At 45.4% G+C, this 17,309-nt stretch overlaps 1 protein-coding gene across 1 annotated transcript in view; it reads left to right on the forward strand.

Annotated features, from left to right (window-relative positions):
* The window catches only part of LOC147684223 (uncharacterized), a 31,581-nt gene extending 16,227 nt beyond the window's left edge, over positions 1-15,354 (forward strand). Inside the window, exon 2 of the mRNA XM_086942614.1 lies at positions 14,705-15,354. Coding sequence (XP_086798740.1) covers positions 14,705-15,354 — 650 coding nt within the window. The remainder of the gene's footprint in view (positions 1-14,704) is intronic.
* The last annotated feature ends 1,955 nt before the right edge of the window (positions 15,355-17,309 follow it).

Genomic DNA, 17,309 nt, shown 5'->3' on the forward strand with positions numbered 1-17,309 from the left:
TGTCAGTAGTAGCAGCAGTAGTAATAATAGAAGTAGTAGTAGTAGTAGTACTAGTAGTAGTAGCAGGAGTAGTAGTAGAAATATTAGCCAGTCCAAACCATAAGCAAGAGGTTTCTAGTGTTGACTTTCTATTGAAATTCAAGAAGACAGAAACTTGATGGAAAGGGATTATATTTTGGATCTGGTCGGGTGAACGTGAAGTTCTCTACTCATTCTGAGAGCAGTCAGACTATTAGACAAAGACGCCGACTGCACAAGCTATGAATGTATGTGGTATTTGTGCAGAGTGACCCTAGCTGAAAAGGCCGCGGAGCACTCTACAGTGTCAAAGGCAAGAATACAGTCAAGGAGGAACAGGGGATGAAGCTGGGCTGCGGAAGGTTCCAGCATTGAGGTTTAGTGTTCTTTACAGATGTCAGTCTTACATTCTGTTCCAAATTGAAGCAGGTTTGGGCGGTCCTGGTGGATACGGGGATGTTATTCCACATCCTGGATGCATAGAATGAAAAGGCTACTGCCTTGTTTTTTTTCTTCACTCTTCTCAGCCTCCAGTCTGTTGGCGTCCTGACTCTGGGTGTGCCGAGGAGCACCAGATATGCAGAGCTTGTCCTCCAGACTGAGCAGGTGCTGGTCATGAAGCCTTTGTAAACGAGGCTGCTGGTTTAGAGCATGGTGCGGGCCAGCCCAGGGAGCCAATGAAGTTCCATCCGGATGGGGGCGCTGAGATCATATTTCTGCAGAGTGTGGGATGTCCTTGAGTGGTGCTAGTTCAGGAGTCTGCTGCGTCACGGAGCAGGGCATTACCACCATCCAGATGTAAGAGTACAAGGGCTTGAACAGCAGTTCTGAAGTCTCTTTCTAGAGGAGAACAGTCACTCATTCTTTAGAAGAGAGCTAGTACCAGGCCATCTTTGTTTATTTCTAGCCACACTCTTTAGACTTTCAGAGTTCATTAGCTATCTTGGAACACACCTCAGGGAACACACCTCTGACTCCAGAAGAGGAATGAAGGATAATACTCCTGTCAATAATCATAACCACTGGGAATTCCTCTGTGTAGCATTCCACTCCATTATTTTAGCTCCTTGCACCATTACCATAGGAGGCCAATCAGATGGGAATTAAAGGGTGGTCAGATAGGAATATATGACGTTACATCAGGGTCTTCACACTGCGATACGTTTACAATGCAGGCATTACAACACAAGTCGTTACAGCGACTTGTGCTGGAGGGCACTGGATTTAGGAATAGTATGATTTACTATTCCAACACCAGCCTACGTAACAGAAGGGAAGGTGTTGGAATAGTAAATCATAGTATTCCTTATTGAATAGCGCCATCCAGGGCAAGCCGTAACGACTTGCGTTGTAATGCCCGCGATGTAAACATATCATGGTGCAAAGACCGCGTTGTAACGGATGTCTCCCGTCAGATAGACAGCCCAACGATATAATCAGCTTCGTAGAGCTCTAGTTGAATGAAGTGCTCTTAGGGCACTGCCCATCCACGTCTTGTGAATGCACTTAGAATGCTGATGCACTAGCAGACAATGCATTAGACGCCGAATGACAGCTGTGAAACCCATGTCAAGAGCGGCATTGTACCTACTGCAGCTGCACGTTTTTAATTGCAGCCTGGTCTTATGCAATTGTGTGATTCCAAGACCATCTATTGACACGTGGGCTTTCGTCATCTGAATGAACTGTCTATACTTTTGATCAGCAGTAGTAACTGCAAGCAATGAGCTAGCCCGAAGAAACATGAGTGGGAAGATGGTTATTAATACATTTTCAGCTGTTATTTTGACAGCATCAGGGTCTGGGTCATAAAAGAGCTTAAAGTTTGCTGCTTTGCATCATCCACTGTCTCTCAATGTGCTCCGCGCCGCATAAGAGGAGTGAGCAAAACATCCATGACAGCGAATGACTATCCTCAATATTTCATGGGTGGGGCGTGTATGTCTGTGGATGGAACGCTAGGGAGGGCTGAACCTCTTCTGGATGGACCATCTATTATGGATGCCCTTATCTCTGCATACCGGACCCACTCACCATTTATTTATATATTTATTTAAGAAGCTTATAAAGCGCACAGCTACCCCCATCGGGGGTATCCCGGCGCTACAGATTGCGAGCTAGAAAGATTGCGAGCTAGAAAGAAAAGGGCTGCTATGAGATGGTAAACAACCAAGTCTTGAGTTTGCTTCGGAACACAGCCTACGAATCTATGAACCTAAGATCCAGAGGGAGGCTGTTCCACAGTCTAGCAGTGACTACTCCGAACGCTCTGCCCCCACTCCTGGCACGGCGAAATCTGGGAACCACCAGGAGGCGTAGGCTGTTCGATCTCAGAGATCTGACAGACTGAGATAGTTTAAGTCTCTTTCTCAAATATCCCGGGCCTAACCCGTTGAGAGCACGGAAGGCCAGGATCAGAGCTTTGAACTGGATGCGGCGGGTAATGGGAAGCCAGTGTAGTTTTTTCCGGTAAGCGGCAACCGAGTGACGGAAAGGAATATTGCCGATCAGCCTCGCAGCAGCATTTTGCACAATTTGTAAACGTTCAATTTGATAAAGGGGGGCGCCCGCATAAAGATTGTTGGCATAATCTAAATGTGACGTGATCAGGGCATGAACAATGGTCTTGCAGGAATCCAAAGGGAGGTAAGGGAAGATCTTCCTGATCATGCAACCTTGTTAATCTGAGATTGACAAGATAGAGCATTATCAAATTGGAAGCCCAGATTTCGAGCTGTTTGAACTGGGACCGGAGGGGGATTCAGAACCGTAGGCCACCACTAAATAGAGGGCAGTACAGTTTTTTGATTAAAAAATAAAACCTCAGTTTTGTCAGTATTCAATACTAAGTGGTTGGAAGACATCCAGGAGCAAATATTACTGAGGCAATGGCGAAAATTGGTGAAATTGGGGTCAGAGTGATCTCTAAATGAGAACACAAGCTGAGTATCATCAGCGTAAGAGATCACTCTGACCCCCCACGATTCAACCACTGTAGCCAACGGGCCTAGATAGACATTAAAAAATAAAGGGCTCAGAGCCGAGCCCTGAGGCACTCCACAGAGAAGAGGTTTTCCCTCAGATTCGAAGGGCCGGAGAAATACCTTCTGAGTGCGTCCTGTGAGGAACGATCTAATCCAAGTCAGCACAGTGCCTCCGATTCCCAACTGCCCTAGACGGCCCAGAAGTATTTCGTGGGACACTGTGTCGAAAGCAGCGGACAGGTCGAGGAGGACCAACATGGCCTCCTCGCCCCTGTCCACACACTCACGAATGGTCTCTGATACCGCTAGTAACGCAGTCTTGGTGCTATAACCATGCTACTCCAAAGCTCCTGAGCTTTCACACCTTCAGGAGCAGAAGAGGATGGAGGTCTGTGCAGAGTGTGGTTGGCATCTGGACCGTAGTTGTGTGTCTCTGAGAGGAAACAACCTTTACATTGCGGTGATTACATCGCAATGCCATTACAACGTAGTTGTTACAACGACCGCGTTGTAACCACGCAAATCCATTACTACACAAGTCATTACATCGACTTGCAGTAGATGGTGCACCAATATAAAGAATAGTATAGTTTACTATTTCAACACCTTCCCTACTGTTGCGTAGGCTGGAGTTGGAATGTTAGCGCGCCATCTACTGCAAGTCGATGTAATGACTTGCGTAGTAATGGCATTGCGTGGTTACAACTCGGTTGTTGTAACGACCACGTTGTGAAGGCACGCGATGTAATGACTTGCGTGGTAACGAGTCATATTCGTTCCACAATATGTTAAACACCTGAGTAAGGCAACAAGGACTACATGCTCCACTAAGCCTTAGGGCTCTTTTGACTTGCCAATGGTGACTACCATCTTGAATGCCTAGAGTGTAACGGGCATATTACCAAGGAATAGCGATATTTATTGCAAAATGCAATTAGCACATTTTTTTTATCGCTGCCTATCGCTGGATATGTTAGCGGAGAAAACATGCTATTAGCAAAGTTTTTCTCCATTGTGCTAAAATATCCAGCGATAGCGGCGAAATGCGTGAATTTAACTGAGAATACAGCGATATTCACGCATTAGCGACGAAATGCTCTTAGCCATGTTATCCACCTCACATTGAATAGCATGGCTAAGAACTGGTATGAGCAGGTGTTAGCATTTGGAGATATTCGCGCTTTTTTGCAGTTTTACCAGGGATGATTCGTAAAAATACAAACTCAACTTCTTACTTTTCTCACCAAGGAAAAGCTGTTCGGGTTAAGAAACCGATTGGATTTGCTTTCAACAGGAGTTATCTGTTAGAATTACAAACTATTGCACTTGTTATCGCCCAGCATCATCCGTTAGATTTACAAACCATATTGCAATTCTTTTCTTTATAAGTCATCCCTCTGGATTAAGAACTCAGTAACTACTGGAAATGTTTTCACACGAAAACCCAGTGGAGTCGTTGGCATAGAACTGTTGTGAGAAAAGCACTGTAAGAAGATAGTGTTAATAGAAGGTATATGATCATTTAGGGTATTGATGAACTCTATGAGGGTGAAGAAAACCTTTCATATGACAGTAATCAATTTGTTACCTTGAAAGTAAACATAATCGCGGAACGTTGTCACGTAACGCTGACGGTAGCTCTATTTAGCAAGCAAAGTATAACAACTCAGAGGGTTGTTCGCAGTTATCATATCCACCGTCATCGAACTACAGTTCAGACAACATACTGAGTTTTGTTTTGGTATAGGGAGAACGAAACACAGAGGGCCAACTTCACACGGGTAAACTTACACTTTTGTGTAAGCTTACTATTTTTTTTTATATTCACCATCTCCGAATTAATAGTAAGTTTACAACTGTGGATGCTTTACAGACGTTAACATACTATTAACTCAGAGTTGTGAATAGCAAAAAATAGTAAATGTGCAAAAAGTGTAAGTTTACCTTTGTGAATCAGGCCCGAGAGTGTCAACAGGTATATCATGTTTAATTTCAGTTAACTTCCAAGCTCAGTGCAATAACCACACCAAACTTCTTCTCTTGTTCTCAGATATGAACACTTCTGCTGTACAGATTCTGCCCACCTGTATAAGTGGGAAGTGTGACGATATACAAGGCCTCTTTTCTCTTTCTTGTCCCACTCTTGATTCCCTGGGTCCACCGTTGACCCACCACTAAGGATGACTTCACCACATCAAGGCCAACGCTGCCTACAACTCATGACACAGTCATGGCTTCCCCATGCGCTGTCTCTTTACCCAGTGGCGGCTCTCACAGGTAGCGCTGTGGGGCGGTGAGGTGGGGAGGGGTAGTGGAGTTTGACATTTGACGGGAAAGGTGAAAGTAAATAAATAAATAAATGAATAAAACCACTTATCTTGCGCTCGCCGCATCGCCCAGCCATATGTAGGGACCATTCTGTTTCATCACCTGCCTGTGTCGGACTCCATGTCTCCAAGCGATCAATTCACCCCAAAAAAACAAAAACTGAAAAGTAATTATCCTGTGCATGTTCCACTGTGGAAGCAGCAACAGCCCAAGCATCATTCAGATCTACATCCAGTTGCCCTGGCACCAGCTGTAAGTCTGTGCCTCAGCAGCAAACTGCTGGGTTCTGCTTCATTCACTACTGCCTGCACCACTATGTCACTGAACCGTCTCATAACTGCACCTTTGATCAGGGCCAGCTTTAGGGCAGTGCGACTGGTGCAGCCACACTGGGCACAGACCTATGGAGGGGGGTGCTGTGACCTCAGGGGGCGCTGTGTTTAGCAATAACCTATGATAAGAGAGATGAGGGGCACTTTTGCAGGTGGTAGGGAGAGAATCTGAGGAGGTGGTCATAGGATGTGGGGGCGTTAAAAGTGATTTTCGCACTGGGTGCCACCAGCACTAAAGCTGGCCCTGCATTCGATTGTCAAATAGAAGAGCTAATTCTAAATAAATTCTATTTTGTAGTACAGCCACACTGAAAATGCAAGTACTGTGGCAAGTCTATGCCTCTGTGTTTGAATGTCAGTGCACTGTACCAAGGGTAATCCATGTCACAGCACAAAGGTCACCAGTTCACTTAATTTATGCACAAAAGGGTGTTGCGCCTGATGACATGCGTAATCAATGTAATTCAATAAGTGTCATATGGACCGTGTCATTATGGGCGCCATCTTTGTTGCTTCAAGCCATTGCGGCTGCGCATGCGTGAACCTTCTTACACATTCCGACATCTGACACAATGCAAGCGACAGTTTCCTCCGTATCCATTCTTGCCCCAAGATTTATTTTCTGACTCTAACTTGTAGGCTGGTAAGAGCAATAGTAGTGTAAACTAGTAGGAATATCTGTGTAGGAGATCCATTCCTAACGTCCATGTGCCACCAGTCCTGCAATGCTGACATTTGGCAAAGTAGACAGAACTTTTATGAACTTGTGGCAAAGTCTTGACTTGCAATATCTTTGGAGTAATTGTCCTTTAGGAGTCCTTTTGGGTGATAATAACCAGGGCTTCAGCCATGGGGCAGAGAGGGGAGGGCGCGGCAGCTCCAGGCACTCCCACACAAATCCCCTAAATGCAACTATCAGCAGACAGGCTTGGCAGGTCCAGGGTTTGCTTCAATAACAAAAGCTGAGATCATGTGAACACTTTCCTGCCCTCTGGACACATCCAGGACGCACCTTAGAAGGAATGGCTTGCATTGCATTGTGAAACAAACTTTAAATCATGGTTTAATGTTCAGGTGATGATAGAAACTGCTCCTGTGCGATGGGGGAGGAGGCGGGATCAGAAGACTCAAGAGGTCACTATAAAGGGCAAATTAGTGAAATTGATGGCTTACTTGTCAGCTCTCCCTTTCTTGAAGTCTCTCTCTCTCTCTCTCTCTCTCTCTCTCTCTCTCTCTCTCTCTCTCTCTCTGTCTGTCTCTGTCTCTGTCTCTGTCTCTGTCTCTCTCTCTCTCTCTCTCTCTCTCTCTAACAAAAACAAGTATTTCACAACTTTTGTCAAGATTGTCTTCCAAAACAAACATCACCCCAATCATTTTTTTGATCACAAAATCTTTGTCCATCTTTGCCCTCAGGGATTTCCAAACTTTTAGGGCCCAATGACGAGTCTGGTGGTCCATGGACCGCCAAACTCGCGGGGACGTGGTGGTGATGGTCTCCCGACCTCCAATATGCTTGGTGGGACCGCCACGGTCCGGCCAAGCATATCAGGAGTTTCCTCTCCTCCAGGGTTTTCATGGCGGTTCCTCTTCCATGAGAACCCTGGCAGAGGGGAAACAAAGGGCGGGTGCTTTTGTGCCCTGTGGATGCATACAGGGGGGCACAACATGTACCCCACTGTGTTGATGCACATCAGTTCCTGCACGGCGAGGACTTTTTAGTCCATTCCGTGCAGGAACTATTTTTGCCGTTCCCATTGCACTGCCTATATTTAGAGGCAGTGCGCGGGAACGCCAAAATAAAGCCCGCCAGACACAAGGAGACTTCTAACCTGATAGGCTGCCCGAACACCGCTTTGGTGGTGCGGCAGCATGGTGGACCCGGCACCACACTGCCAAAGTTGTAATTGGGCGCCTAGGGCCCGATTCACAGAATGAACTTAAGACTCAATCCTAAACTTACTACTATTTTGGTATTCACAGAATGCACTTACTACTTTTTGTATTCACAGAAGTTAGGATTTTGTCTTAAGTGTGTCTTAAGACAAACTTAAGACAGACTTAAGACAGACCTAAGTTAGGATTTTGTCTTAAGTCTGTCTTAAGTCTGTCTTAAGTCTGTCTTAAGTTTGTCTTAAGTCTGTCTTAAGTCTGTCTTAAGTCTGTCCTAAGACAAACTTAAGAAAAAATCCTAACTTCTGTGAATAGCAAAAGTAGTAAGTTCATTCTGTGAACGCCAAAAGTAGTAAGTGCATTCTGTGAATACCAAAATAGTAGTAAGTTTAGGATTGAGCCTTAAGTTCATTCTGTGAATCGGGCCCAGTGTGTTTAAAAGTAGAGTTTGGATGGTATAACGTATATAAGTAGTTTAGCAGCAGAATGTACATCATGTGTGGACAAAGACACCATACAAGAATGCTGACAACAGGAAACTGACACAGTGGTGCAACAATGACAAAGGGGGACTGGCAAAGGGGCACCAGCACTGTCACGGGTACAGCGTCATGGGACCCCAACACTGACATGGGGACATTGATGTGGGTTCAGCGACTTATGCACAGTGACCCAATGGCACTAACAAGGGGACAATAGCACATGTGTACTGGCAAATGGACACTGGCACTAAGATACTGACACAGGCAAATCAACACGGACACTAGGACGCTGGCACAGCGGGCGCAGAAACAGGAGCATCAATGCTCATGTAGGTCCAGAGACACGTGACCACTGATGCGGGGCACAAACACTAGTGCTGGGACCGTGGTGCGGTACAGTTTCACTGTGACACTGACAAAGAGACGCTAAGACACAAGGATAGCTGACGGTAAGAGAGTGACACTAGATGGACATTGACTTTGGAATGCATGACACAAGTTGTACTGGGTGGGTACTGATGGGGGTGACACATGGACACTGACAAGGAGACACTGATCCTGGGAGCAAGGATGCAGGAACGTGGAGTCTGGAGCATTGACACAGGGCTCAGTCACTGACATGGGGAGCGTCACCGGGAGTCGCAAAGATTGGCAATGAGGAACGAACCTGGGGCGCCAACGCTGACACTAGGGCATAGGGTACTGACACAGCAGCGCCAGCAATCACTAACCTTCTGACTAGGTCTTGCTAACTTGATTGGAGGACGTGTGCCATTAGTCACATTCACTGCCTGAGCTGTGCCCATGCTCTCTCAGAACCTGTGGGCACATTTACTAAACTTTCACGCAGCAAACGGCGGCAAGCAAAGTTGATGTGCTGCGTTGCCTGAAAGGGGTAGAGTAGAAATGCTCCATATGTTTACACAGATACGTAGCATTTCTGCTCTCTCCGCTGGCGCACTCTGTACAGTCTAGCACCAATGCAGGCATCCTTGCAAAGATGCCGGCGTCACCCGCAGGAGGGACACCTTCCTGCACAAAACAATCCTTCGAGGCATTTTCCCTTTTCTATTTGTGCTGCAGAGTGCAGCTCATGTGGACAGAGGAAATAACGTGGAGAAATAAAGATGTTTCTTCTCGTTACGCCTCACTTGGGAAGGCATAACCTTTCGACGCATTCCCAGGTTTACTAGGCTTTGTAAATCTGGGTATGCACTCAAATCCATGGGTGGTTGCATGGGAACGCCCACGCTTCACCCATGGTCCACCTCCAGGTTGAAATGCAATGCAGAGCAAACAGGTGCTTGGAGTTACATTTCTTTACAAAGCCACGTCGGGTCCGGCAAAGCAGGCCTTGTGTGGCTTTGTATATCTTACTGAAAACTTTGCATCGCCTAGGGTCACCTTGTGCAACACAAGGACAATGCAAAGGCTTCATAAATATGGGCCCGATGCCTACCGTGTCTACCTCTACTGCTGACTGTTCCATCAAGGTCTCTCCTGCAAGAGCCAAGTACAGTCAGTGAAATGCTGACTGACAGTGAGGCATGCCTTTGTAGGAGCAGAGTTAGACCAGTTCTCAGTATTTGAGTTATCAGGGCCCACATATGGTGCGGTTTCTAGAAATGTTCAAATATAAAGAAAGCATACAGTGAGCGGTGCTCTACTTATGGTCAGACTGGCCAGTAAGACGATCAAGCAGTGCCCGGAGGGCTGGGTTGTCAGGCAGGGGGTGTTGGCCAATTTGTAGCTGTATGTCGGCCTGTTTTATAGTCTGCAGGGTCTGTTTTTACTGTTGATTTCCCTGATACTAAAACAAACATTGTCTGAAGCAATCTCAAATCCATGCAGTCTCCCATACCTTGCAAAACACTTATACAGAGCACCTTTGCAAGTTCAAAACTGCTCCAGTTTTTATCAATTTTGAAGTAGAAATTCAAGGCCTCTTGTTGAATGTGGGCCCAGTAGAGATCACTAGGTTATCTAGTCCTAGCTGCTCATGGATTTGGACGTCTATTACCCAGACATGCAGGAAAAAGAAGTAAAAGCAACATAGAAAGTGGAAGCCCTAAGAAGGTGGGAAGAAGTATCGTTTGCTGTAAGGTCCCACCTTACATGCTGCCCGCTTCCCTGCACCACTGCACTCTTCTTTGCTGCTCTCTTTCTAACCATTGCATCCCTTTGGCATCTTGCATGTTATGGGGGTGGACTCTGATTATTCTGTACCGGTATACACCCATTACAACGCATCTTTTACTCCGCACTACCATTACAACGCGACTTTTACAACGCATACCATTACAACGCATTGCGCTGGGGGGCGCTCTAGGATAGGGAATAAGTATAATTTACTATCCAACACCTTCCCTAGGGTCCACGGGGACTGGAGTTAGAATAGTAAATTATACTTACCACTATCCAGCACCTCAAAGCGCTATGCGTTGTAATGGTATGCGTTGTAATGGTCGCGTTGTAACGGTAGGTAGTTGTAATAGTATGCGTTGTAACATGGTACATCCTTCTGTACCACCCTGGCAGTTGTGGATCAGATTTTATTTTGTTTTTTAAATGCCCAAAGCTAGGGCAGCTGGACATTAGCGCGTTTTTCGATTCGAACATTCGACTTGATAAGCATTTTCGGGTGAGTTTTGTAACCAGTGATGAGTGAGTGATGGAGCTGTGAATGCCATTGGACTGTGATGTGGCCTAGCAGATTTTCCAATTAGGCAGACACGGCCCATCCTAAAGGGCGGAGGGGCCCGCCCATCCACCGTTTTTGCAGACATGAAGAGTGTCTGTCAGGCTGAGCAGAGGTCCGCCTCACAGACATTCTTTGCGTTCAGGTCAGGCATCAGGGCAGTGCATATGCATGGGATAAATATGCTGATGCCTGGCTCCCTGAGGTGAACTTTGCCAATGAGGTGACACCTGGCAGGGAACACAGTTGTCTGTGCTGGTGTGGGAGCAGAAAAAGTGAGCTGTACAAGGGTTGCTTTATGTATTCTTCTTCCGGGATACCCAACTGCTTCTACAAGCGTTCTCGTAATTTGCTTTCATGCAATTACACAAAATTACGCATAATGATGTGAAAAGTAAATCTATCATTAAGAGATATATTTTATAATCAAATGCAGCCAAGTGCCAATTTTTTGACATGAGAATGTATTTCACGCTAAAAAAAAAAATAGGAAAAAACACAATTGCCATAAAAATAACAGCCTCTGATATTCTGTTTTTTTCCCCATTGTTGCCATGCTCATGTGCCCTGGTGTAATGTCAGATTTTCATGTAACAAGTGTGACAGGAATTACGCATGTTACACAGACATAATTTACATTATGACTCTGACTTATCAACCACTGGCCGACCGACCCACAGAGGTGTTTGAAGAACTTGTCTCGTCCACTCTGGGAGCCAACACCAACCCTGTCTCAGCTACTTCTTCCTCCAGAGGTCGGCCCAAGCCTGAAGATGTCCATCTGAAGCCTTCTTTGATCCAGGCACCGGAGGCCATGCTCCTTCCCCACCACTCTTTGCATCCCAGGAAGCACCTGCGACTTTGTGGACCATCTGTGATGGGCACTCACACTGGAAGCTTGTCCATCATGATCCAGAGGGGCACCAACCTACGGACAAGTATCACTAAAATACACCCATTCGGGCCCATAAACAACTCTCCCTTACAATATCCGGTTGATGAAAACCCTGCTGGGATCAATTTAGGGCTTTTTTATATGTCTGTTTACCTCCTGAATTTTGACCCTATTATTTACTAAGCCCTTCCCTACTCATCAATCGTTATTAGTTGAGTTAGAGTTGGTAACTAATGGCATTAAACATTTACCTACTTATTTCATTGAATAACCACAGACTCAGTTTAAGTTTAAAATTTTTATGAACATTTTTAGTGTATCAGGTACAAATTACAGTGGTAACTCTATCATTCTGAAGAGGTAAGATTCAGTTACCTAAATTAGGCTATACATTTTAAGGACGAGTACCTCAGGAAAAAGGATGGAGAGAAAAGGCACATTGACACAAATACGCATTTATATTTACCTAGGATGGTGTGCGATCAAACCCCTCTGGCCAAGAGTTTGTACCCCATGAAATAACAGGTAACAAGTCCAGGCAGGAATAGAACAGGACAGGTCACCTCTTCTGGATTCAACGCCAGCGTCAAATCCCTCTCTGATACTAGTTTCCATCCTCAACTATCTTCCTCATCTCATTCCTAGTTGCCTCCCCTCCATAGTCCTCTTCCGCACTCTCGTTCTTAGATTTTATTTGTAAAATTCTTAGTCTGCTTTAAGTAAATTGATCAGCAATCGGACAGCATCTCTATCTCTCAGCGTTCTAGCAGCGATCAGGCAGCGATTAAGCTAACTATCATAATTATACCTTCTGGTGGCATGTTCCACCTCCAAATGTTTCAAACTTGTATAATTTGAGTATTCTGATTAGACAAGCCAAGGGACTGATTGCCACACCATACTAAGTTAATTACTTTTTCTGAAGAGCATTGCCTTATGTTCCCGCCCATTTAATTTGTTTCACCCAAACTTTATTCCCACCCGTTTCTCATATTATTTTTAAACATTGTATAACATTTATACATTTGTTCACTGAGTCTTCAGGACATTCCTTCATGTTCTGCCTATGAGAAAAAAAAAGATCGTCCTTGATCAGGTTCCAAGATTTGAGATCACGACTCCATGGTGGCTGTCTACTGCGACTGCGTGCGTTACCCATGTGGGTTTTAAGCCTCGTCTCTCAATTTAGGCCCAGTTGAGAAGTCAGAAAGACAAGATGTTAGATTCAAATAAAATGGTTTTACTGTATACCACTTATGTCTACTCTAATCCCATTTAGCCAAAATAATTCTTTATGCAATAGCACTTAGTATAAAACACAGATTAGATTTAAGCAGAGCAGATGCTTAGCATGTGAGTTGTAAAGCGGCCATTTTGCACGTTAGTGCGCAGAAGCAAAGCTTTCCCTCCAAGCGTTATGACATCATGCAGTTGGCGCAATTCATTTCCCGCTTTTTTAGCGGCTATTTTAGTCTTATTCAGTTACTTGTTAGTAGACACATAGACAATCTTACCCTGCTTTTACATTGTGTACGAATTTTGTGTAAATTAGTAGGACAAGCATTTATTGGATATTACTTTTTTAACATGAATGTAGGTTCTTTTTTGTTATCTAAAAATTGTATTGTGATGTGACCTCCCTGCCCACTTCCACCTCAGATGTTTTGAACTTAATATTTGTTCTTACTTCTCCTTGCTTCTGTAGCCCCCCTCCCTCCTCCTTCTGTTTTTATTTTTGATTGATTCATTTTGGTATCACTTGATGGTTTGTTCTCTTATTTAAAGTTATTAATATCCTACCAATTTTATAAAATGTAAAAGTGACGTTTGTTATCAGTATGTGCTTGTGATGCGTGTGTTATTACCTTATTTGTGCTGTGTTCCACTTCACGTTTGGATGGGGGGACATTGTCATTGCACACTTGATGCTTGATCTCTGTTTGTCTTTTATGGTTTACAAGGAGCCTCATGTCAACAGGGTAAGCATGATCCAGTGCCCTGCCTTCTGTTTCTGACCAGTTATGTTGACCACAAGAATCCTCAGCTTCAAGGCGATGTTTGTACCCTGTGTGTTGTATTCTGGGTGAAGAAGTCTTGTCTAGCTTCCAAGGCTGAGTATCAGAATATTCTATTAAGATTATCGTCTCTCATAAATTTTGTATCTTAATTATTGTTCAGAAAGGCCCCATCAGTAGCTAATAATTAAATATATGTTCCCATTGGGGCGGTATTTTTGTAAACAGTATTTAGGACAAGATATTTATGTCTGATAAGAGTTCTGATTATGCTATTCAGGCCTACAAATAACAGTGTGTGTGTGATGTCATGGAGAAAGGTGGCCAGCTTAGGGATCAATTTTCTGGCAAGTTGCTCAAATGGATTGTTTCGTGCGAAGTGAAGACTACACCTGCCAAAAAGCACTTAAAAAATTCATGGTTAGGACAGTGCAGTCAAATTACCCTTACGTTTTCCAGGGTATGTGACACACTTTGTCAACATGATGTCAGTCGAACCACGATCCTCAACAAAATTAAGGTGTTCATTGTTCTTTGTGGTAGTTTTCTCTTTTATTTTATGTTAGACTTTGTGTGGTTTGTTTTTTAGGTCTCGACCTGAAAAAGACTGCGCACATGCGCAGTCGAGCTGGCGAGATTTAATGATGTAGGGAGAGTTTCACTAGCGAGGTTAAGCCCCGCCCCTCTTTTCCATTGGCTGTCACCGTTTCTCTTTTAGCCCCGTCCTTTTCAGATTGGGTTCCTTGACTTCCTGCTGGCGCAAAAGGTTTCTTATTTTCTTTATGGGTCCAGATGGCCCCATAAAGAAGATAAGGAACCTTTTACCACAGCAGGTAGTCGGGGCACTCAGTCTGAAAGGGACAGGGCAAAAAGACAAAAGGCAGCGCTTGTTATGTGTAAGACTGCAATGTTGCATTTAAAATAATATAGATTTAATAAAAGACAATGCAGGATTGCCAGAGCCTGGCCTGTTAGATTTGCCAATGCCTCTTTTGTTTGTGTCTGTGATTGTTTCTTACCAAAGAATCCTGTTGTAATGGGCCTGTTTTTGCTCCGCTGCAGCTCGAGTGTTCACGCTTTTTACAACATTGAGCGTGACTTGGTGCCTGCTCTGTGCCCAGTCCTCTCCTGTGCATGTGCTGTTCCTGTTTGGGTATGCGGCGGAGGCGACTCCAGATGCCCGTGGCAGGATCCAAGCCTGGTTTTTGCTGCCGCCTCCAGACGAGCAGCGCCGGGGTCCAGCCTCCTCCCGTCTGAGACACGGATGGGCCGCTGCCTCCCCTTCCTGGCTCCGCCCCACCCTGGGGACCCGCCAGCAACAGCAGCACTGCCGCCGCTTCCCATCACTGAGCCTGACCGAGAACGGGGAGGACACTGGAGCCCGGGCCCTGCTGGCTCTGCGGTCAGCCCCCTGCAGCCCGCTGCGCAGCTCGGCCGGCGGCGGGGTGTGCGAGGGCCTGGCCCTGGCCCGCCTGGAGGGTCACGACCTGGAGTTTCTCATGCGGCAGCCGACCATCACTGTAGGCCGCAACTCTTTGCAGGGCTCGGTGGACGTGAACATGGGCCACTCGAGCTTCAGCTCTCGCCGCCACCTGCAGCTCTTCTTCCAGGAGCAGCACTTCTACCTTCACTGCCTCAGCAAGAACGGCGTGTTCGTGGACGGTGCCTTCCAGAGGCAGGGGGCGCCCGCCCTGCATCTGCCCTGGCAGTGAGTGACACGAGAGTGGTGGAGGGTGGCCTGGGCGTGGGATGCTGCTGGCTTGGCAGGCGGTGAACTGAGAATCTGTCAGTCGTGGTTTGCGGGTGCAGGGGCCCAGGCAGTCTGTGACTTGTAGGTGAAGGGGCCCCTGCAATCTTAACTTGTGGGTGCAGGGTCCCAGGCATTTGTGACTTGTGGGTGCCGGCTCCCAGGCAGTTGTGACTTGTGGGTGCAGGGACCCAGGCAGTTGTGACTTGTGGGTGCCGGGTCCGAGGCAGTTGTGACTTGTGGGCGCAGGGGCCCAGGCAGTCATGACTTGTGGGTAAAGGGGTCCTTGCAATCATAACTTGTGGGTAAAAGGTGCCTTGGCAGTCTTGTGGGTGCAGGTGCCCTCGTAGCCTTGACCTCTGGGTGCAGGGGACCTTGCAGTTTTGAGGTCACAAATGTGCATGCAGCCTAGCTGGATAGGTTATTTGTAAGTGTTTGTTGGTTTAGGCTTTAAGGGCAATTTCACTGAGTGTCAGATGGGTACGTTAGTTAGTAATACATGGTTAACGTGAAGAACATTGGCATAAGATAACGGAAGTTGGCACTGACAAATATGCTTAGAAGTCTACTTAAGTGATGGCAATTGGGCTGTTAGCAAGTGGTTGGTGATAAGTGTGTGTACAGTGTGTGGTAGGTGGCAATGTGTGGGCTTGGTGCCGATTGAGAGGTGGGGATGTTGATAACTGATAAAGCGTTAACTGTGAAGTGGTGAATGTTGGTAGTTAAAAGTAGACAGGCGCTCACTGTTAATAATTATTATAAGTTATGCATAGACTGGACCAGGTGATACATCTCAGTTGTTTTGGAAAACATAGTTGATTCTTATTTATTAAACAAAGTGTATATATGTGCTGTTGTATGGCCCAAACTTAGACTAACCTCATGAAATTATCACATAAGATCAGGATCTGCAGTTTGTTGTTTATTTAAACTGGATTTGCAAGTCTCTGAATTTAATTTATGCTGTCTAAAAAGCCATCAGTAGCAAAAATCACAGGGGGTTGATTCAGTTAAGGTGATCAGAGGCTGGAATCAAGGTAAATACTATTAAGTGCGCATTGCCTCTGACACCATAGATCTTGCAAATTATTTGTTTTCAAAGTCCTATTTATTGACAATGACTGCTTAAATACTTTTAGCACATTACTTTGCGAATAGTTCAAAGGTACACATTGGGTGTAAACAAATCGTTTGTGATTATCTCCTTATGTAATAAAGCACATTCAACATATATTACAACAAATAACTTGCTAACATCAAAGTAAATCAACGTGAGACAAATAAACAATACACAGTGATGAAATTAATAAGTTCGTATATCAACATCGTATATCAACATTATCCTTAGAAATTGATATTTTGGGGTCCTACTGGGAATCTGGGAAAGATTTTATGAGTATCCTGGGGGTATGGTGGCTATTTTACCCTCAAAGGAGTAATTAATTGTCCTGTATCTGGCCAGGGAAAGTAACTTGTTTCAAAAAGAGTTTTATGCCTTAGTGTGAGATACGTCTCTCACTATATGTCCTATTATTTAACTGGATCATAGGGCATGCATTTCTCCTGGTCCGGGGGTTGAGCCTACGCGTTTCGACCTTTTAAATCTTGACAGGAGAAGTTGTTTGGACAGGTCTTCATCAGGGCTCGCTGTAGGTGCTGTAGGGCATCATGTTACACCCAATATAAGTAGAGATGGTTCTGCATGTCTTATTTACAGGTAAGTCGCAGAGGTCGGTATGCTGATGGTTCACACGGTAGTCTGGTGCCGTTGTAGAACCGTGAACCCACAGTCCAGGATGTACTGGGGGTTGACTGGTGACCGGTGTCGGCTTTACTTTCTTCTTTTTTAAGTTCGGCACGGCATCCTCTCGCGGGGCAGTCTATCCGCGGGATTGAAGACCGGGAGGTAACTGTTTTTCT

This window comes from Lissotriton vulgaris, chromosome 11 (genome assembly GCF_964263255.1).
Source record: "Lissotriton vulgaris chromosome 11, aLisVul1.2, whole genome shotgun sequence".
In the NCBI taxonomy this organism is placed as follows: Eukaryota; Metazoa; Chordata; class Amphibia; order Caudata; family Salamandridae; genus Lissotriton; species Lissotriton vulgaris.